Raw genomic sequence first — 22,288 nt, 5'->3', positions numbered from 1 at the left:
TCGTACTCAGGCTGACTGTTGTAAACATTGGCCTATTAAATATAACTTGGCTATTAAAATAAAAACATGTGTAATGTTTATATTAAGTGGGAATACAAGGAATCATACAATAACAAGGCGACACCCAGACTATTTTTGGAGGGTAAACAGCTGAGGGATAGAGCTAGAGAAATGTAACCCCTCAAATTCATAGAAGGACCTAATGGATACACGGACTGGAGATCAATATTATAGATCAGCCGTCATTTAAAGCTATTCAGCATTTGTTTTACAGGAGGAGGCGGAAACATTTTAGTAAATGAGGTGGCAGATTTGCATGTGAACAACAGACACAACTGAGATACAAAGAAAATCAAATGTAATGTAAGACTGCACCTAAACATGAGGAAACGTTGGTCATAGGCCTCACGCAGGCCCAGCTCCAGGGTGTCATGCCTGGCAGGCCCAGCTCCAGGGTGTCATGCCTGGCAGGCCCAGCTCCAGGGTGTCATGCCTGGCAGGCCCAGCTCCAGGATGACATGCCTGGCAGGCCCAGCTCCAGGGTGCCATGCCTGGCAGGCCCAGCTCCAGGGTGTCATGCCTGGCAGGCCCAGCTCCAGGGTGTCATGCCTGGCAGGCCCAGCTCCAGGGTGCCATGCCTGGCAGGCCCAGCTCCAGGGTGTCATGCCTGGCAGGCCCAGCTCCAGGGTGCCATGCCTGGCAGGCCCAGCTCCAGGGTGTCATGCCTGGCAGGCCCAGCTCCAGGATGTCATGCCTGGATTGCCCAGCTCCAGGATGACATGCCTGGCAGGCCCAGCTCCAGGATGTCATGCCTGGCAGGCCCAGCTCCAGGATGACATGCCTGGCAGGCCCAGCTCCAGGATGACATGCCTGGCAGGCCCAGCTCCAGGATGTCATGCCTGGCAAGCCCAGCTCCAGGATGACATGCCTGGCAGGCCCAGCTCCAGGATGTCATGCCTGGCAGGCCCAGCTCCAGGATGACATGCCTGGCAGGCCCAGCTCCAGGGTGTCATGCCTGGCAGGCCCAGCTCCAGGATGACATGCCTGGCAGGCCCAGCTCCAGGATGTCATGCCTGGCAGGCCCAGCTCCAGGATGACATGCCTGGCAGGCCCAGCTCCAGGGTGTCATGCCTGGCAGGCCCAGCTCCAGGATGTCATGCCTGGCAGGCCCAGCTCCAGGATGACATGCCTGGCAGGCCCAGCTCCAGGATGACATGCCTGGCAGGCCCAGCTCCAGGATGACATGCCTGGCAGGCCCAGCTCCATGATGACATGCCTGGCAGGCCCAGCTCCATGATGACATGCCTGGCAGGCCCAGCTCCAGGATGTCATGCCTGGCAGGCCCAGCTCCAGGATGACATGCCTGGCAGGCCCAGCTCCAGGATGACATGCCTGGCAGGCCCAGCTCCAGGATGACATGCCTGGCAGGCTCAGCTCCAGGATGACATGCCTGGCAGGCCCAACAACGCTACATTGGCAAAACTGGGCATTGCAATTCATATACCATTTGTTATGTTTAAGGGGAAACAAAACTGGGGGGGGGACAAATTTTATCTGGGGGGTTCCATGCCCGGCTTTGCCACCTCATAAAGTGCTTTAGACATCACGTGGCAAATAAGCAATACATTTTCATGCTGACCAAATTATCCCATTGCCTTTCTTTAAAAAAAGTCTGAAGAAATATACACTGCTTCACACTTTAGTCAGAGCCTTCTGATTTGACCATTAGAGGGCAGTAGAAGTCCGTGAGGATCTCATATTGGCTTGTCTTGTGCAGAACAACACCAAATATGAATGAGAGGGCAGTAAAAGTCCGTGATGATCTCATTTTGGCTTGTCTTGTGCAGAACAACACCAAATATGAATGTATCTCAATCATTGTCTTAAATGGCACCCTCTCTTGTCGCCACTCATTCATCTTCAATAAATACAAAGATCAAATAAATAATGGACAGGTGAAAGCATTATGGTGGATCCTTACCCGGAATTGAATTCACATGCCCAATTTCTTTCCCATCAGTGCAGATTAAGGTAAGGACAGGAGAGGAAACCACTTTAAAATAATGAACACAGGAGAGAAATCCACTTTATTCTACTATAATGAACACACACTACGACTTATCATGCCAACATACGTCACAGGTTCAGTTATGAGACAGAGTTCCAAAGATTACAGCTGCAATTTAGAGAAAGAAAGTTGAATCAGTATTTTTTTATTTATTTTTATTTCACCTTTATTTAACCAGGTAGGCTAGTTGAGAACAAGTTCTCATTTGCAACTGCGACCTGGCCAAGATAAAGCATAGCAGTATGAGCAGACAACACAGAGTTACACATGGAGTAAACAATTAACAAGTCAATAACACAGTAGAAAACAAAGGGGGAGTCTATATACAATGTGTGCAAAAGGCATGAGGTAGGCGAATAATTACAATTTTGCAGATTAACACTGGAGTGATAAATGATCAGATGGTCATGTACAGGTAGAGATATTGGTGTGCAAAAGAGCAGAAAAATAAATAAATAAAAACAGTATGGGGATGAGGTAGGTGAAAATGGGTGGGCTATTTACCAATAGACTATGTACAGCTGCAGCGATCGGTTAGCTGCTCAGATAGCTGATGTTTGAAGTTGGTGAGGGAGATAAAAGTCTCCAACTTCAGCGATTTTTGCAATTCGTTCCAGTCACAGGCAGCAGAGTACTGGAACGAAAGGCGGCCAAATGAGGTGTTGGCTTTAGGGATGATCAGTGAGATACACCTGCTGGAGCGCGTGCTACGGATGGGTGTTGCCATCGTGACCAGTGAGCTGAGATAAGGCGGAGCTTTACCTAGCATGGACTTGTAGATGACCTGGAGCCAGTGGGTCTGGCGACGAATATGTAGCGAGGGCCAGCCGACTAGAGCATACAAGTCGCAGTGGTGGGTGGTATAAGGTGCTTTAGTGACAAAACGGATGGCACTGTGATAGACTGCATCCAGTTTGCTGAGTAGAGTGTTGGAAGCCATTTTGTAGATGACATCGCCGAAGTCGAGGATCGGTAGGATAGTCAGTTTTACTAGGGTAAGCTTGGCGGCGTGAGTGAAGGAGGCTTTGTTGCGGAATAGAAAGCCGACTCTTGATTTGATTTTCGATTGGAGATGTTTGATATGAGTCTGGAAGGAGAGTTTGCAGTCTAGCCAGACACCTAGGTACTTATAGATGTCCACATATTCTAGGTCGGAACCATCCAGGGTGGTGATGCTAGGCGGGCATGCGGGTGCAGGCAGCGATCGGTTGAAAAGCATGCATTTAGTTTTACTAGCGTTTAAGAGCAGTCGGAGGCCACGGAAGGAGTGTTGTATGGCATTGAAGCTTGTTTGGAGGTTAGATAGCACAGTGTCCAATGACGGGCCGAAAGTATATAGAATGGTGTCGTCTGCGTAGAGGTGGATCAGGGAATCGCCCGCAGCAAGAGCAACATCATTGATGTATACAGAGAAAAGAGTCGGCCCGAGAATTGAACCCTGTGGCACCCCCATAGAGACTGCCAGAGGACCGGACAGCATGCCCTCCGATTTGACACACTGAACTCTGTCTGCAAAGTAATTGGTGAACCAGGCAAGGCAGTCATTCGAAAAACCGAGGCTACTGAGTCTGCCGATAAGAATATGGTGATTGACAGAGTCGAAAGCCTTGGCAAGGTCGATGAAGACGGCTGCACAGTACTGTCTTTTATCGATGGCGGTTATGATATCGTTTAGTACCTTGAGTGTGGCTGAGGTGCACCCGTGACCGGCTCGGAAACCAGATTGCACAGCGGAGAAGGTACAGTGGGATTCGAGATGGTCAGTGACCTGTTTGTTGACTTGGCTTTCGAAGACCTTAGATAGGCAGGGCAGGATGGATATAGGTCTGTAACAGTTTGGGTCCAGGGTGTCTCCCCCTTTGAAGAGGGGGATGACTGCGGCAGCTTTCCAATCCTTGGGGATCTCAGACGATATGAAAGAGAGGTTGAACAGGCTGGTAATAGGGGTTGCGACAATGGTGGCGGATAGTTTCAGAAATAGAGGGTCCAGATTGTCAAGCCCAGCTGATTTGTACGGGTCCAGGTTTTGCAGCTCTTTCAGAACATCTGCTATCTGGATTTGGGTAAAGGAGAACCTGGAGAGGCTTGGGCGAGGAGCAGCGGGGGGGGCGGGGCTGTTGGCCGAGGTTGAAGTAGCCAGGCGGAAGGCATGGCCAGCCGTTGAGAAATGCTCATTGAAGTTTTCGATAATCATGGATTTATCGGTAGTGACCGTGTTACCTAGCCTCAGTGCAGTGGGCAGCTGGGAGGAGGTGCTCTTGTTCTCCATTGACTTCACAGTGTCCCAGAACTTTTTGGAGTTGGAGCTACAGGATGCAAACTTCTGCCTGAAGAAGCTGGCCTTAGCTTTCCTGACTGACTGCGTGTATTGGTTCCGGACTTCCCTGAACAGTTGCATATCACGGGGACTATTCGATGCTATTGCAGTCCGTCACACAGTATGTGCACAGGTCTCCCATCTCAGTATAACACATGTTGCTCTGTATGAAACAAGCCATGTCTCAGTCACCATATTATCATCGAAAGAAAATCAGTGACGCTTGCATGTAAGTGAGGGGTGTCAAAGTCATTTCACGGAGGGCCGAGTGTCTGCCGGTTTTGGGTTTTTCCTTTCAATTAAGACCAAGACAACCAGGTGAGGGGAGTTCCTTTTCTAATTAGTAACCTTAATTCATCAATCGAGTACAAGGGTGGAGCGAAAAATCACAGACACTCGGCCCTCCATGGAATGAGTTTGACACATGATGTATGTGAAGTACAACAAGCTGTAATAAAATTTACATTTTTATCTGATATAAAATTGATGAATACATAATATATGAAGAACATGCAGATTCTCGCACGCGGGTAGAATACATTAACACCACCAAGAAATAGCAACAACAGCTACAAATAGGATTCAGATCATGTAGGATTAAGATCATGTAGGATACAGATCATGTAGGATTCAGCTCATGTAGGATAAAGATCATGTATGATTCAGCTCATGTAGGATAAAGATCATGTAGGATAAAGATCATGTAGGATTAAGATCATGTAGGATTCAGCTCATATAGGATAAAGATCATGTAGGATTCAGCTCATGTAGGATTCAGCTCATGTAGGATAAAGATCATGTAGGATTCAGCTCATGTAGGAATAAGATCATGTAGGATACAGATCATGTAGGATGTAGATCATGTAGGATTCAGCTCATGTAAGATTCAGCTCATGTAGGATACAGATCATGTAGGATTCAGCTCATGTAAGATTCAGCTCATGTAGGATATAGATCATGTAGGATAATGATAATGTAGGATTCAGCTCATGTGGGATTCAGCTCATGTAGGACAATGATAACGTAGGATTCAGCTCATGTAGGATTCAGCTCATGCAGGATAGAGATCATGTAGGATAATGATAATGTAGCATAAACATAATGTAGAATACAGATCATGTAGGTTTCAGTTAATGTAGGATAATGATAATGTAGGATTCAGCTCATGTAGGATTCAGCTCATGTAGGATAATGATCATGTAGGATTCAGCTCATGTAGGATAGAGATCATGTAGGATAATGATAATGTAGCATAAAGATAATGTAGAACACAGATCATGTATGATCCAGATCATGTAGGATACAGTGGTCTAAGTATTGGAGTCACAAAGCAATATACCTTCCCAGTTTCCATAATGAACTTAATAATCAAATCAAATTGTATTTGTCACATGCGCCGAATACAACAGGTGTAGTAGACCTTACAGTGAAGTGCTTACAGACGCAAAGACTGTGTCCTCATGTTCAGTACAGTGATGAAATGTGCTATAAGGCTTGGAGTCATTAAACAGTACATTAGGTGACAGAGAGCGAAAGAGCTACTGTAGAGTTACCAAGTGCCCAATTTCTCCATGATCAACTTAATGAACACTATCATTAAAAGAAGTGGTGGAAGCAATTGACTGTATATGGAGTGTGGTCATTATCACAAGGTTTGGAGTCATAAAAAGTTGTAGACAGCGAGCTACTGTGGCATTCCAAGTGCCCAACTTCTCCATCAGATATAGTTCAGGAGTCGTACCCGGCTTAAAGAATCACATGAGTTACGTGGACTCACTGTGTGAGAAATAATAGGGGGTTGATATGATTTTTTAATGACTACTCCTTCCTCTGTCCCCTATACATACTGTACAACAACTGTAAGTTCCCTCAGTTAAGTTTTGAGTTTTAAGCACAGATTCAGCTACAAAGACCAGGGAGCTTCTTCTAAAGCCTCATAAAGAAGGGCAGTGATTGGAAGATGGGTAACAATAACACATCAGACATTGAAGATATATTTAAGCATAGTCAAGGTAAGAATCATTTTATGGATTATGTATTAAACCACCCAGACACATAAAAGATGTAGTCGTCCTGCTGATCTGAGCTGTAAGACAGGAAGGAAACTGCTTAGTGATGAGGCCATTGGGGATTTTAAAAACAGCTACAGAGTTTAATGGCTGTGATGGGAGAAAACTGAGGATGGATCAACAACATTGTCGTGACTCCACAATAATGACCTAAATGAGTGAAAATAAGAATAAAAATATACAGAATAACAAAGTAATACTTTTAAAAAACTGAAAATAAATCCCCTTTTTGGCCTAAATGCAAAGCCTCATGTTTGGGGAAAATCCAGTACAACACATTGCTGAGTAATTGCCTCCTTATTTTCAAGCATGGTGCTGGCTGCATCATGTTATGGGTATGCTTGACATCGGCTAAGACTGGGGAGTTTTTCAGGATAAAAAGAAACAAGATAGAGCTAACCACAGGCAAAATCCTAAAGGAAAACCTTCTTCAATCTGCTTTAGACCAGACACCGTGACAGAAATGCACCTTTCAGCAGAACAATAATCTACAAAACAAGGCCAAATTTACTTTGGGGACATTATTCAGAATTCTGATGTGATATGAATGGTTGACTATAAGAAAAAAGAACTCTCTCTATAGATACAAAGAGCTTTTAAACCTTCCACCGTGGACAATAACAACAGCTCAGACAGGTGTGAGTTCATGTCAAATATAACACAGCTGTTAGATATAGCCTAGGCTGCTTATCCATGTTCTTAAACATGAATTAGTCACAAGCTGCTGCTACAGGCCTACTAGAATTGGGATAATTTTCTTCAGTCTTCTCACCTGAGAACTGTAACACAAACAGTAGCTAAATGGAATGGATGTCCTGTTCTGATTAAAATCATGTTTTTCCTGTTGAAATAAAGGATAAATATGTATATATTTTTTAATTGTGGGAAGTTAGTTGAATCAAGAGGCATTCAGACAGTTTTCAAGATATGTAACTTTCCAAATACTGAAATGATCCCTGCAAAATGCATCATACGGGGATGATTTCTGTATATGGAAAGTTACATATCTTGACAACTGAATTGTTAACAAGCAAAACATTTTGGGACTATGTCAACAATGGACTAATGAAACAAATAGCAAAAGATAGTTGTTGGGTGGAGTTTTCCTTTAAGAAGTCATATAGGGACCTTATTACTGTTGGTTTACTAAACAAGACTGTCATACCTGGTGTTAAATCAAATCAAATTGTATTTGTCACATGCACCAAATACAACAGGTGTAGGTACTTACAGTGAAATGCTTACTTACAAGCCCTTAACCAGTAATGCAGTTTTAAGAAAATACCTAAAAAAAAGTAAGAGATAAGAAAGAGCAGCAGTGAATAACAAGAGCGTGGCTATATACAGGGGGTACCGGTACAGAGTCCATGTGTCAATGTGTGGGGGCACTGGTGTCGAGGTAATTGAGGTAATCATGTACAGTTCATGTAGGTAGAGTTATTAAAGTGGCTATGCATAGTGGCTATGCATTAATAACAGAGAGTAGCAGCAGCGTGTCTGGGTAGCCAGTTGATTAACTGTTCAGGAGTCTTATGGCTTGGGGGTAGAAGCCTATTGATGCTCGGGAACCGCTTGCCATGCGGTCGCAGATATAACAGTCTATGACTAGGGTGGCGGTAGTCTTTCACAATTTTTATGGCCTTCCTCTGACACCATGCCTGGTATAGAGGTCCTGGATGGCAGGAAGCTTGGCCCGGTGATGTACTGGGCCGTACGCACTACCCTCTGTAGAGCCTTGCGGTCGGAGGACGAGCAGTTACCATACCAGGCAGTGATGCAAGGCACCACACGGTCAGGTCTCTGACCTCCTCCCTATAAGCTGTCTCGTCGTTGTCTGAGATCAGGCCTACCACTGTTCTGTCATCGGCAAACTTAATGATGGTGTTGGAGTAGTGCCTGGCCGTGCAGTCATGAGTGAACAAGGAGTACAGGAGGGGACTGAGCAAGCACCCTTGAGGGGCTGCCATGTTGAGGATCAGCGTGGCGGATGTGTTGTTACCTACCCTTACCACCTGAGGGCAGCCCGTCAGGAAGTCCAGGATCCAGATGCAGAGGGAGGTGTTCAGTCCCAGGATTCTTAGCTTTGTGATGAGCTTTGAGGGCACTATGGTGTTGAACGCTGATCTGTAGTCAATGAATAGCATTCTAGGTGTTCATTTTGTCCAGGTGGAAAAGGGCAGTGTGGAGTGCAATAGAGATTGTATCATCTGTGGATCTAGTGTTTCTGGGATAATGGTATTGATGTGAGCCATGGCCAGCCTTTCAAAGCATTTCATGGCTACAGACGTGAGTGCTACGGGTTGGTAGTTATTTAGGCAGGTTACCTTAGTGTTCTTGGGCACAGGGACTATGGTGGTCTGCTTGAAACAATCACGAAACGATCACTGTGGGGATGACGTCATCAATGCACTTATTGATGAAGCCAGTGACAGATGTGGTTTACTCCTCAATGCCATTGGAAGAATCCCGAAACATATTCCAGTCTGTGCTAGCAAAACAGTCCTGTAGTTTAGGATCTGCTTCATCTGACCACTTTTCAGGAGGATAGAGTTCTGGTCAGATTTGCCAAATGGAGGGTGAGGGAGATCTTTGTACGCATCTCTGTGTTTGGAGTAAATGCGATCTAGAATGTTTTACCTCTTGTTGCACATTTAACATGCTGATAGAAATGAGGTAAAACTGATTTAAGTTTCCCTGCATTAAAGTCACCGGCCATTAAGACCGCCGCCTCTGGATATGCGTTTTCCTGTTTGCTTATGGCGGAATACAGCTCATTGAGTGTGCTTTTAGTGCCAGCCTCGGTCTGTGGTGGTATGTAGACAGCTACGAAAAATACAGATGAAAACTCTCTAGGTAGATAGTGTGGTCTACAGCTTATCATGAGATACTCTACCTCAAGCAAGCAAAACCTTGACACTTCCTTAGATATCATGCACCAGATGTTGTTTACATAAATGCATAGGCCCCCGCCCCGTGTCTTACCAAATGCTGCTGTTCTGTCCTGCCGATAAAGTGCATAACCTGCCAGCTGTATGTTCTTAATCTCATCGTTCAGCCACGACTCGGTGAAACATAAGATATTACAGTTTTTAATGTCCCGTTGGTAGGATATACGTGCTTTCAGTTTGTCCCATTTATTTTCCAGCGATTGAACATTAGCTAGCAGAACGGAAGGCAAGGGCAGATTAGCCACTCGCTGCCTGCCGGTAGCAGTACAAAACAAGTTACGAACAAGATAAAACGGTAGTCCTACCCTTCAGCGCCATCTTCTCCAAATTTGCTTGTGTGTGTGTGCTTGTGCATGTGTTTACATTTGACCTTTAGGGACTTCCACACAGAAACCTCTAGAATCTCTGATAGGTTCCTCTCTCTCTCGCTCTCTCTCGCTCTCTCTCGCTCTCTCTTTCTCGCTCTCTCTCTGTGTCGTACTTAATCAGGGCGTACGACCAAAATAACTGCAAACAGACAACAACAACAACGTACCAAACACCATGAGAAACCCCAGTTGTAACTAACCTGGTTCAGCTCATTTTTATTTTATTTTATTTTATTTAAAACTTATTTTAACAAGGCAAGTCAGTTAAGAACACATGTTTTATTTACAATGACAGCCTACGCCGGCCAAACCCTAACCCGGATGACGCTGGGCCAATTGTGCACCGCCTTATGGGACTCCCAATAATGGCCGGTTGTGATACAGCCTGGAATCGAACCAGGGTCTGTAGTGACGCCTCTAGCATTGAGATGCAGTGCCTTAGACCGCTGCGCCACTCGGGAGCCAACCAGCTCCTTATTAGAATCAGGTGTTCTAGATTAGGGTTGGAGTGAAAACCTACAAGACGGTAGCTCTCTAGGAACAGTGTTGGAGAGCCCTGATTTAAGCCATACATTCACCAGAAAATATTTTTGTTATTTTTTTGTTTCCTTGTAAGTACAGTGCCCTGACACAGTACATTACATTGATTATATCTTACATCTTGACTCTCGTATTGAGACACCAAGTCTCTTATCTCAATAGCACACACAAATCATCTTTGCAACTTCACTGAGTGAGCTACACAATCAATTTCAGACACAATGATGATTTGGGCATGACATTGGGGATAAAATGCTGAAGTTAGTCATTTGGGTAAACTATCCCTTGAAAATAGGAAAAGGATAGGAAATGAATAATGAACAAATAGGAAGCGTGAGTTACCTTGGGTGTGTTGCAGAGGTATCGCATGACCTCTCCTATTTACTGTATCGCTGTAATGTTGTTCTTCCTGCAGTCCTCCCAGAACTGACAAGTGGAGAATTTAAGTTTCAGAACGACCATTATACCTGAGAAAGAGATTGAAGAACAGGGCAACAACATTCAACAGATATCCCATTCTCAGTCCCTTCTGAATGGTTCTGGTTAGGGCCAGGAGTAATTCCTGACTGCAGGACCCGACCTGTATATATATATATATATATATATTTTATAATCTTTGAGAACAAACAATCACCCAAAAAAAAACAAATTTAGCAGTACTGATTTTGTTATTATGTTTGAGCAAAAGAACACAGCATTAGCCATGGCAAAATGCATAGAATTGCAGGAAATTAGCTTTAAAAATGCCACATTTTCTCTAAGCTCCATAGCAAAATTTGTAGAATCGCAGGAAATTAGCTTTAAAACTGCAATAAAAATGTCTCTAATCCACCAAGATGGGGACCTCTAAAATTCAGCCGCGCCAACAGGCCGACAGCGCACATTGCCATGTCCCCTGCCACACCCACCACCTAAGCCTTTAAGGCTGTAAGGCTTCAACAACTATGACCTAAGAGTGTTGCTGGCTGTTGTTATATTTGCTTGATTTGATTGTCTCAGGAGAACCATCCTCCTCAAAAACCTAACTTCCTCTGGTCTCAGGTAATAATTGACATAGATAGTTTTCAACTCTGCGACTGTGGTTTGAAACACAAACATAAGGAATCACCCTCAGAAATGATCATTTTATTTTTATTTTATCTTTATTTAACTAGGCAAGTCAGTTAAGAACAAATTCTAATGTACAATGACGGCCTAGGAACAGTGGGTTAACTGCCTGTTCAGGGGCAGAATGACATATTTGTACCTTGTCAGCTCGGGGATTCGATCTGTTAACCTTTCGGTGACTGGCCGAACACTCTAACCACTAGGCTAACTGTCTCCCCCAATGTCCTGAGGAGATAGATAGCACGCTAAACGACCCTTGGTAAACCCTAGCCCCCCATCATAACAGCCCCCCGTCATAACAGCCCTCCATCATAACAGGCCCCCATCATAACAGGCCCCCACCACAACAGCCCCCCACCACAACAGCACCCCATCATAACAGCCCCCCATCATAACAGGCCCCATTATAACAGCCCCCCACCACAACAGCCCCCAATCATAACAGCCCCCCACCACAACAGCACCCCATCATAACAGCCCCCCATCAAAACAGGCCCCCATCATAACAGGCCCCCATCATAACAGCCCTCATTATAACAGCCCCCCCATCATAACAGCCCCCATCATAACAGCTCCCCTTCATAACATCCCCCCATCATAACATCCCCCCATCATAACAGCCCCCCATCATGACAGCCCCCCATAATAACAGCCCCCATCATAACAGCCCCCGTCATAACAGCCCCCATAACAGCCCCCATCACAGCCCCCATCACAACATCCCCCATCATAACATCCCCCCATCAAAACAGGCCCCCATCATAACAGCCCTCATTATAACAGCCCACCCATCATAACAGCCCCCATCATAACAGCTCCCCTTCATAACAGCCCCCCATCATAACAGCCCGCGTCATAACAGCCCCCATCATAACAGCCCCCAAACATAACAGCCGTCATCATAACATCCCCCATCACAACATCCCCATCATAACATCCCCCATCACAACATCCCCCATCATAACAGCCCCCATCATAACAGCCCCCCATCATAACAGCCCCCATCATAACAGCCCCCCATCATAACAGCCCCCATCATAACAGCCCCCATCATAACAACCCCCCATCATAACAGCCCCCATGTTTCACCTGTCCTTTTTCTTGTCTCCACCCCCCTCCAGGTGTCGCCCATCTTCCCCATTATCCCCTGGGTATTTATACCTGTGTTTTCTGTCTGTCTGTGCCAGTTTGTCTTGTTTGCCAAGTCAACCAGCAGGTTTCTCCTAGCGCCTGGTTGTTCCCAGTTGCTGTTTCGCTCGTCCTCCTGGTTTTGACCCTTGCCTATCCAGACTCTGAGCCCACTTGCCTGACCCCTCTGCCTGCCCCTGACCTCGAGCCTGTCTGCCACCCTGTACCGTTTTGGACTCTGACCTGGTTATGAACTCTTGCCTGTCCCTGACCTGCCTTTTGTCTATCCCTTGGACTATAATAAATATCAGCGCTCTGACCATCTGCGTCCCGTGTCTGCATCTGGGTCTCGCCTTGTGCCGTTAAACCCCATTGAAGTTGACATTTCAATTGGTTACGGTTTGGGTTAGGTAAGGGTTAAGGTTTGGGTTATGTAAGGGTTAAGGTTTGGGTTAGGTAAGGGTTAAGGTTTTGTTAGGTAAGGGTTAAGTTTAGGGTTCGGTAAGGGTTAAGGTTAGGGTTAGGTAAGGGTTAAGGTTAGGGTTAGGTAAGGGTTAAGGTTTGGGTTAGGTAAGGGGCAAGGTTAGGGTTAGGTAAGGGGCAAGGTTAGGGTTAGGTAAGGGTTAAGGTTTGGGTTAGGTAAGGGTTAAGGTTAGTGTTAGGTAAGGGGCAAGGTTAGGGTTAGGTAAGGGTTAAGGTTTGAGTTAGGTAAGGGTTAAGGTTAGGGTTAGGTAAGGGTTAAGGTTTGGGTTAGGTAAGGGTTAAGGTTAGGGTAGGAGTTAAGTTTTGGGTTAGGTAAGGGTTAAGGTTAGGGTAGGAGTTAAGTTTTGGGTTAGGTAAGGGTTAAGGTTAGGGTAGAGGTTAGGGTAGAGGTTAAGGTTTGGGTTAGGTAAGGGTTAAGGTTAGGGTTAGGTAAGGGTTAAGGTTAGGGTTAGGTAAGGGTTAAGGTTTGGGTTAGGTAAGGGTTAAGGTTAGGGTTAGGTAAGGGTTACGGTTTGGGTTAGGTAAGGGTTAAGGTTAGGGTTAGGTAAGGGTTAAGGTTAGGGTTAGGTAAGGGTTAAGGTTAGGTTAGGAGTTACGTTTTGGGTTAGGTAAGGGTTAAGGTCAGGGTAGGAGTTAAGGTTTGGGTTAGGTAAGGGTTAAGGTTAGGGTAGGAGTTAAGGTTTGGGGTAGGTAAGGGTTAGGGCTAAAGTTAGGGTTAAGGGTAGGATGTCCCAAGGATCCCAGATAGTGCTAACCATAGCAAGTTTCGTTATAGATATTCAATGTCTACAATGATGGTAAAGGTTCCTCTTGATTTTGTGTAACAGTAGGAGAAATGCTGAACGGCCTGATCTTTATTGGATATAACTTGCAGGATATCATGGTAGCCAATGTTTGTGTTAGCCATTATATATGGATTTACTGCTGCTAGTAGTAGCGGCTCTCAGGTTAGCATGTGGCTAGCTATAGCTACCATTGGCGAACAACAGAGTGTTAGCCAGTTTGGTCATAGACGTCAAATGTATATTATGTTCATCTTGATGTTGTGTAACAGTAGGAGAAATGCTGAACTGCTAATAAGTGATGTGTTTCAAGGCTATTAGGGGGAAGTGTGGTTAGCTAGTAGGGGGAAGCCAGGGGTGGAAAAGGGGCTATGCTAAAAGCCTAAACGCTGTATTGTGATCAAACATTTTTAGCTGATACAGAATAAAGAAATCACAGGATATAGTCAGATGATACATTTGCTTTATTCAGAGTGCAAAAATATTTTTGGGTGAAAGATGACTTGGTATGATGTGTGACTTGGTATGATGTCTTTAGTGTCTTATGTGGGCAGTGGCTTCACACCTTCTGTGTATTCACTCGTGTTCTTCTCTTGATTTCACTTTTTTTCCCAAAATACAAATGTAAAATGATACAGTAAGTCGTATTGGGACTTTTAGTTGGAAGGATGAAACCAATCAGAATGTTTAACAGCAACCTAATTCTGCAATATTTTCTTTAACAGCACTGTAAGCGTTACACAAAGACTACATGTAGGCTGCTACAATTTCTCTCTCTTTACTCTGTCGTCCCCATGAACGGACTGTCATTCCTACAGAGTTGTGCTTTTTGTTGACAACCTGAAAAAATAGGCGCAGGTGTGACTCTCTCTCTCGGTCAATATCAAATGTTGATGTGTTGTTACATTAACTGGTTAAAGACATGTTTAATTTTTAGAAATGTTCAAATGTTACATGTTTTTAATCTGTTAACGTAGGCCAAATGAAGCCAAGAATATAGGATTTGTTGCACAAGCGTCACACCTATTTTCTTAATATTCATGTCACTATTGGCTGAAGCGCTGAAATTTGTGATTTAGAAATGAGCGTTTGAATCAGCTTTATGAAGTCAACAATCAGACAGTGAAACATACGCTCAAAATGATTTTGTAACTCTGATTAACAAGGCACAAGGCGAGACCCAGATGCAGACACAGGAGGCAGATGGTTGGAGTCGTACAATGTTTATTAATCCAAAGGGGTAGGCAAGAGAATGCTCATGGACAGGCAAAAAGTTCAAAACCAGATCAGAGTCCAGGAGGTAAAGAGTGGCAGACAGGCTCGTGGTCAAGGCAGGCAGAATGGTCAGGCAGGTGGGTACTAAGTCCAGAAACAGGCAAGGGTCAAAACCGGGAGGACTAGAAAAAGGAGAATGCAAAAAGCAGGAGAACGGGAAAACGCTGGTTGACTTGGAACATACAAGACGAACTGGCACAGAGAGACAGGAAACACAGGGATAAATACACTGGCACAGAGAGACAGGAAACACAGGGATAAATACACTGGCACAGAGAGACAGGAAACACAGGGATAAATACACTGACACAGAGAGACAGGAAACACAGGGATAAATACACTGGCACAGAGAGACAGGAAACACAGGGATAAATACACTGGCACAGAGAGACAGGAAACACAGGGATAAATACACTGGCACAGAGAGACAGGAAACACAGGGATAAATACACTGGCACAGAGAGACAGGAAACACAGGGATAAATACACTGGCACAGAGAGACAGGAAACACAGGGATAAATACACTGGCACAGAGAGACAGGAAACACAGGGATAAATACACTGACACAGAGAGACAGGAAACACAGGGATAAATACACTGGCACAGGGGGACAGGAAACACAGGGATAAATACACTGACACAGAGAGACAGGAAACACAGAGATAAATACACTGGCACAGAGAGACAGGAAACACAGGGATAAATACACTGACACAGAGAGACAGGAAACACAGGGATAAATACACTGGCACAGAGAGACAGGAAACACAGGGATAAATACACTGACACAGAGAGACAGGAAACACAGGGATAAATACACTGACACAGAGAGACAGGAAACACAGAGATAAATACACTGGCACAGAGAGACAGGTAGCACAGGGATAAATACACTGGGGAAAATAAGCGACACCTGGAAGGGGTGGAGACAATGATGAGGACAGGTGAAACAGATCAGGGCGTGACACTGATGATGAGTCCAAATTCAGCAAATGTGTTTTAGCATGTCCAACATGTATGTGCTGTACCGCGTTAGCTACCCAGAGTTAGGAAACAGCAATGTCAGTATTCTTGTCACATTGAGCTTAATGAATGCTCCCACAGGTGCTGATCCCATCCGAAGACCAGCGCTGTTGGGCTCTTGCTCTCCCAGTCAGGCCAGCACCTTTCAAAATGCTCTCAACACAGTCCACTGTGTCCAGACAGCTAATGGCTATAAATACCGACAGAGAAAGACATTTTGAAAAGGTCAATGTTAGTTGGAGCACAGAAAGTCGTTACCAGAGAAGAGCCGGTGCGGAATATGATAAGAGGAGACCTGGGTTCAAATACTATTTGAAATAATTTCAACATCAATGTTTGATTTGAGCTTGATTGAGTTTGCCTGTTGCAATGAAACTAATAGAACAGTCCCAAAAGTGCACCTGGCACTCCAGGCAGGTTAATGCGATTGCTCAAAGTATTTAAAAGATTTGAAATACTATTTGAACCCCGGTCTGGATAAGCGCTTCACAGGAGGATGAGGCAAACTAATGATACATCCCAAATGGCACACTATTCACTACGTAGTGCACGACTAGTGAATAGGGTGCCATTTTGGATGCATTCTAAAACAGCAGGCTATTTATCATTCCTTCACATGATCTAAAAGAGGAGATATATTGAACATGGCATTTAAGAAAGGGCATTTAATTCAACGAGGAGAGCGCCAGTGACATCACGTCAAAATAGTGCACTTCCACTTGTACACTTTCATATCAGAAAATACATGATAGAGAGAGGGGGAGAGAGAGAGGGGAGAGAGAGAAGAGAGAGAGAAGAGGGGAGAGAGAGAAGAGAGAGAGAATAGAGGGAAGAGAGGGAAGAGAGAGAAGAGGAGGGAAAGAGAGAAGAGAGGGGGAGAGAGAGAAGAGGGGAGAGAGTATGAGAGGGGAGAGAGAATGAGAGGGGAGAGAGAGAAGAGAGGGGAGAGAGTAAAAGACAAGTAGAGAGAGCACCAGAGAAATATAAAGAGTGTGTGTGTGTATGTGTGTGGGGGGGAGAGCGAGAGAGAGTAAAACATGCACAAAAAAGTAAGAGAGTAGGAGAGAGAGAGAGATTTATCGATTTGGAGAGTGCCCAAAGACACGGCCCACCAATACATTGAGTCAGAGGCTTGGCGCCGAGTCAAAAAGTCCTGCTGTTTGACAGCTGGGCCATTACAATATGAAACGGCTGTTGTGGTGCAGTACATTGACACGAGGGAATAGTGACAGCCGTGTTGCAGAGAGTAGCACCTGCTAAATATGATGCTGTTTTTGCAACACACCTCTTCGCTGCAAACAATTCGGGGACGATAGTCAGTAAACATCTTAAGACTAGTGAAATATTGAAATAGTGAATCCTAACATGCCTCGCCTTGGGAGAGAGAGAAAATAGCTATGTTGAGCTACTGTAGAAATAGGCGTAATAACATTTTGACAGCATGATATTCAATTGGCCTAAAACCTCTCCTCTACAGAGTAGTGATAGATTATTGGCCTAAAACCTCTCCTCTACAGAGAGTAGTGGTAGATTATTGGCCTAAAACCTCTCCTCTACAGAGAGTAGTGATAGATTATTGGCCTAAAACCTCTCCTCTACAGAGTAGTGATAGATTATTGGCCTAAAACCTCTCCTCTACAGAGTAGTGATAGATTATTGGCCTAAAACCTCTCCTCTACAGAGTAGTGATAGATTATTGGCCTAAAACCTCTCCTCTACAGAGAGTAGTGATAGATTATTGGCCTAAAACCTCTCCTCTACAGAGTAGTGATAGATTATTGGCCTAAAACCTCTCCTCTACAGAGTAGTGATAGATTATTGGCCTAAAACCTCTCCTCTACAGAGTAGTGATAGATTATTGGCCTAAAACCTCTCCTCTACAGAGAGTAGTGATAGATTATTGGCTCAAAACCTCTCCTCTACAGAGAGTAGTGATAGATTATTGGCTCAAAACCTCTCCTCTACAGAGTAGTGATAGATTATTGGCCTAAAACCTCTCCTCTACAGAGTAGTGATAGATTATTGGCCTAAAACCTCTCCTCTACAGAGTAGTGATAGATCATTGGCTCAAAACCTCTCCTCTACAGAGTAGTGATAGATTATTGGCTCAAAACCTCTCCTCTACAGAGTAGTGATAGATTATTGGCTCAAAATCTCTCCTCTACAGAGTAGTGATAGATTATTGGCTCAAAACCTCTCCTCTACAGAGTAGTGATAGATTATTGGCTCAAAACCTCTCCTCTACAGAGTAGTGATAGATTATTGGCTCAAAACCTCTCCTCTACAGAGTAGTGATAGATTATTGGCTCAAAACCTTTCCTCTACAGAGTAGTGATAGATTATTGGCTCAAAACCTCTCCTCTACAGAGAGTAGTGATAGATTATTGGCCTAAAACCTCTCCTCTACAGAGTAGTGATAGATTATTGGCTCAAAACCTCTCCTCTACAGAGTAGTGATAGATTATTGGCTCAAAACCTCTCCTCTACAGAGTAGTGATAGATTATTGGCTCAAAACCTTTCCTCTACAGAGTAGTGATAGATTATTGGCTCAAAACCTCTCCTCTACAGAGTAGTGATAGATTATTGGCTCAAAACCTTTCCTCTACAGAGTAGTGATAGATTATTGGCTCAAAACCTTTCCTCTACAGAGTAGTGATAAATTATTGGCTCAAAACCTCTCCTCTACAGAGTAGTGATAGATTATTGGCTCAAAACCTCTCCTCTACAGAGTAGTGATAGATTATTGGCTCAAAACCTCTCCTCTACAGAGTAGTGATAGATTATTGGCTCAAAACCTCTCCTCTACAGAGTAGTGATAGATTATTGGCTCCAAAGTCAATCTAAATCCTATCTTGGGAGAGATGGAAAACAGTGTAGCGATGGTGAGTTGAGCGGTTGACTTTATGGTTAATAACATTTTGGTTGTGCTGTATGATATTCAGTTGGCACAAAAGTTAATCGTACCATAGTTTAGGGGAAAAGGATATATTGTATGTTGCAATGTGGCGGATAAAAACTTGAATATAAACTGTTTTGAATCACTTGTCCATTGCAAATGAGATCTAGTCAAATGTACTGTAACACAGTCTTAGTACAGCAGGCGTTTGCAGTTCACAGTTCAAAACAATATCAAGTCTAGTTTAATCCTTTTTAACCCATTTAAAGTCTTTCAATAAAAAACCCACCAAGACTGATGACTGGCCATGCTGGCTGGGTGTGTTTCACTGTTACACAATGGTCCAATAACACAGACCAGAGTCATATATTTAGATATATGATACAGACCAGAGTCATATATTTAGATATATGATACAGACCAGAGTCATATATTTAGATATATGACACAGACCAGAGTCACATATTTAGATATATGATACAGACCAGAGTCATATATTTAGATATATGATACAGACCAGAGTCATATATTTAGATATATGATACAGACCAGAGTCATATATTTAGATATATGATACAGACCAGAGTCATATATTTAGATATATGATACAGACCAGAGTCATATATTTAGATATATGACACAGACCAGAGTCATATATTTAGATATATGATACAGACCAGAGTCATATATTTAGATATATGATACAGACCAGAGTCATATATTTAGATATATGATACAGACCAGAGTCATATATTTAGATATATGACACAGACCAGAGTCACATATTTAGATATATGATACAGACCAGAGTCATATATTTAGATATATGACACAGACCAGAGTCATATATTTAGATATATGATACAGACCAGAGTCATATATTTAGATATATGATACAGACCAGAGTCATATATTTAGATATATGACACAGACCAGAGTCATATATTTAGATATATGATACAGACCAGAGTCATATATTTAGATATATGATACAGACCAGAGTCATATATTTAGATATATGATACAGACCAGAGTCATATATTTAGATGGCTCTGACACAGACTACAACTACACTGCAATAAGCCCAGGGGAGTAGAAACAGCAGCAGAAAGTCAAGTGCTGAGACAAAATATATGAAAATATATAAACAAATGCAACAAACACATGTAAACTACTGCATCAAATATAAACAAATATGACCAACTATAAACACAAACGGTAAAAAATAAATAAACAAATAATAAAATATCCAACATATGTAAACAATGCAAAAAAAAAAAGATATTTAGCAAGTATAACAAATATAAACAAATATCAAATAAATATAAACACATATCTAATAAATATAAACAAATATCAAATAAATATACACAAATATCTAATAAATATTAACAAATATCAAACAAAAGTACTGTGAGCTGAGTTTGTAGGGAGGAGAACTGTCAACAACACTATAGCACTACTGTATATGCTATGACTGAGTGAAGCAGAGCTGTGGAGGGCTACACAGCCATCTCATCATCCAGACAGTCTGAAGGGCTCTCTGCGTTCAGCACGTTGAAGAGGCGTGCCGTGCCCTCAGGCCCCGCCCCCTCTCCCTGCCCCCAGCTGTCCCTGTCACTGCTCTCGTCCGTGTTGGACTCGTATTCCGAACCGATCCCCGACTCCCGGAACCGGAGGAGCTCCAGGGCTCCAAGGACCTCCTCTCCACCCACAGGGGAGTCCCCGTCTGGGCCGCCTGAGCTCGGACTCTCCCCCTCCTGGTCTTGGTTCTGGTGGGGCTCCTCCCCCCTGCGGCGGGGGAAGCGGAAGCACTCCAGCCTCACGGCACTGCCGCCAGGCCCCAGAGAGAGGCTCTCCGGGGCCCTGGTCCCTGGTGGAGAGGACCCTGTTAGGGTGGAGGCCCATGGGCCATTGTTGATCTGGGGCTGACCCTGCTGGGGGCCCATGGAGGTGGGGATGGTGGGGGCGTCACGCAGGGGGGGCTTGGCACGGAAGGTGATCTCCAGCAAACTGTCCTGGGAGCCCACTGTGGAGAAAACAGAGAAGAGAGAGAGTGAGATTGAAAGAGGGATAAATAAGGAAAGATACAAATAAAATAAAGACTGAGAATTAGTGGGAATGGAGGAAAGAAGATGAGTGGAGGGAATAGAGAGATGAGAGAGGAGGTGATTTGAGGGGATAATTGAGAGCGGAGATTATGATAAACTGGAAAGGGCAAGATGACAGGCAAGATAACAGGCAAGATGACAGGCAGGATGAGAGACAGGTAACAGTCCAGATGACAGGCAGGATGAGAGACAGGTAACAGGCAAGATGACAGGCAGGATGAGAGACAGGTAACAGGCAAGATGACAAGAAAGATAACAGGCAGATAACAGGCAAGATGACAGACAGGATGACAGGCAAGATGACAGGCAAGATGACAGGCAAGATGACAGACAAGATGACAGGCAAGATGACAGACAAGATGACAGGCAAGATGACAGGCAAGATGACAGGCAAGATGACAGGTAGGATGACAGGCAAGATGACAGGCAAGATGACAAGCAAGATGACAGGCAGATAACAGGCAAGATGACAGGCAAGATGACAGACAAGATGACAGACAAGAGGACAGGCAGATAACAGGCAAGATGACAGGCAAGAGGACAGGCAAGAGGACAGGCAGATAACAGGCAAGATGACAGGCAAGATGACAGGCAAGATGACAGGCAAGATGACAGGTAGGATGACAGGCAAGATGACAGCGTTACTGATAAGCTGTTATGTCAATTCTGATGATTATTAAATACATGACAGTACAGAAAAAGGAGAACAAAAGGATGAAAGATGAGAGGGGAGAGATGGGAAAATAAACAGGGATGAGAGGGGAGAGATGAGAAGAGAAACAGGGATGAGAGGGGAGAGATGAGTAGAGAAACAGGGATGAGAGGGGAGAGATGAGAAGAGAAAAAGGGATGAGAGGGGAGAGATGAGTAGAGAAACAGGGATGAGAGGGGAGAGATGAGTAGAGAAACAGGGATGAGAGGGGAGAGATGAGAAGAGAAACAGGGATGAGAGGGGAGAGATGAGTAGAGAAACAGGGATGAGAGGGGAGAGATGAGTAGAGAAACAGGGATGAGAGGGGAGAGATGAGAAGAGAAACAGGGATGAGAGGGGAGAGATGAGTAGAGAAACAGGGATGAGAGGGGAGAGATGAGAAGAGAAAAAGGGATGAGAGGGGAGAGATGAGTAGAGAAACAGGGATGAGAGGGGAGAGATGAGTAGAGAAACAGGGA

General features: G+C 44.2%; 1 protein-coding gene across 1 annotated transcript in view; it reads right to left on the bottom strand.

Moving 5' to 3' along the window:
• Positions 1 to 17,052: 17,052 nt before the first annotated feature.
• LOC110508226 (carboxyl-terminal PDZ ligand of neuronal nitric oxide synthase protein) overlaps positions 17,053 to 22,288 on the bottom strand; it is a 35,732-nt gene continuing 30,496 nt past the window's right edge. Inside the window, exon 10 of the mRNA XM_036966835.1 lies at positions 17,053 to 21,036. Coding sequence (XP_036822730.1) covers positions 20,510 to 21,036 — 527 coding nt within the window. The 3' untranslated portion in view covers positions 17,053 to 20,509. The remainder of the gene's footprint in view (positions 21,037 to 22,288) is intronic.

This window comes from Oncorhynchus mykiss, chromosome 28, assembly GCF_013265735.2.
Source record: "Oncorhynchus mykiss isolate Arlee chromosome 28, USDA_OmykA_1.1, whole genome shotgun sequence".
Taxonomy (NCBI): domain Eukaryota; kingdom Metazoa; phylum Chordata; class Actinopteri; order Salmoniformes; family Salmonidae; genus Oncorhynchus; species Oncorhynchus mykiss.
Note: the sequence above shows the minus strand (reverse complement) of the source record. Positions and strands in the feature narration are given on the sequence as shown.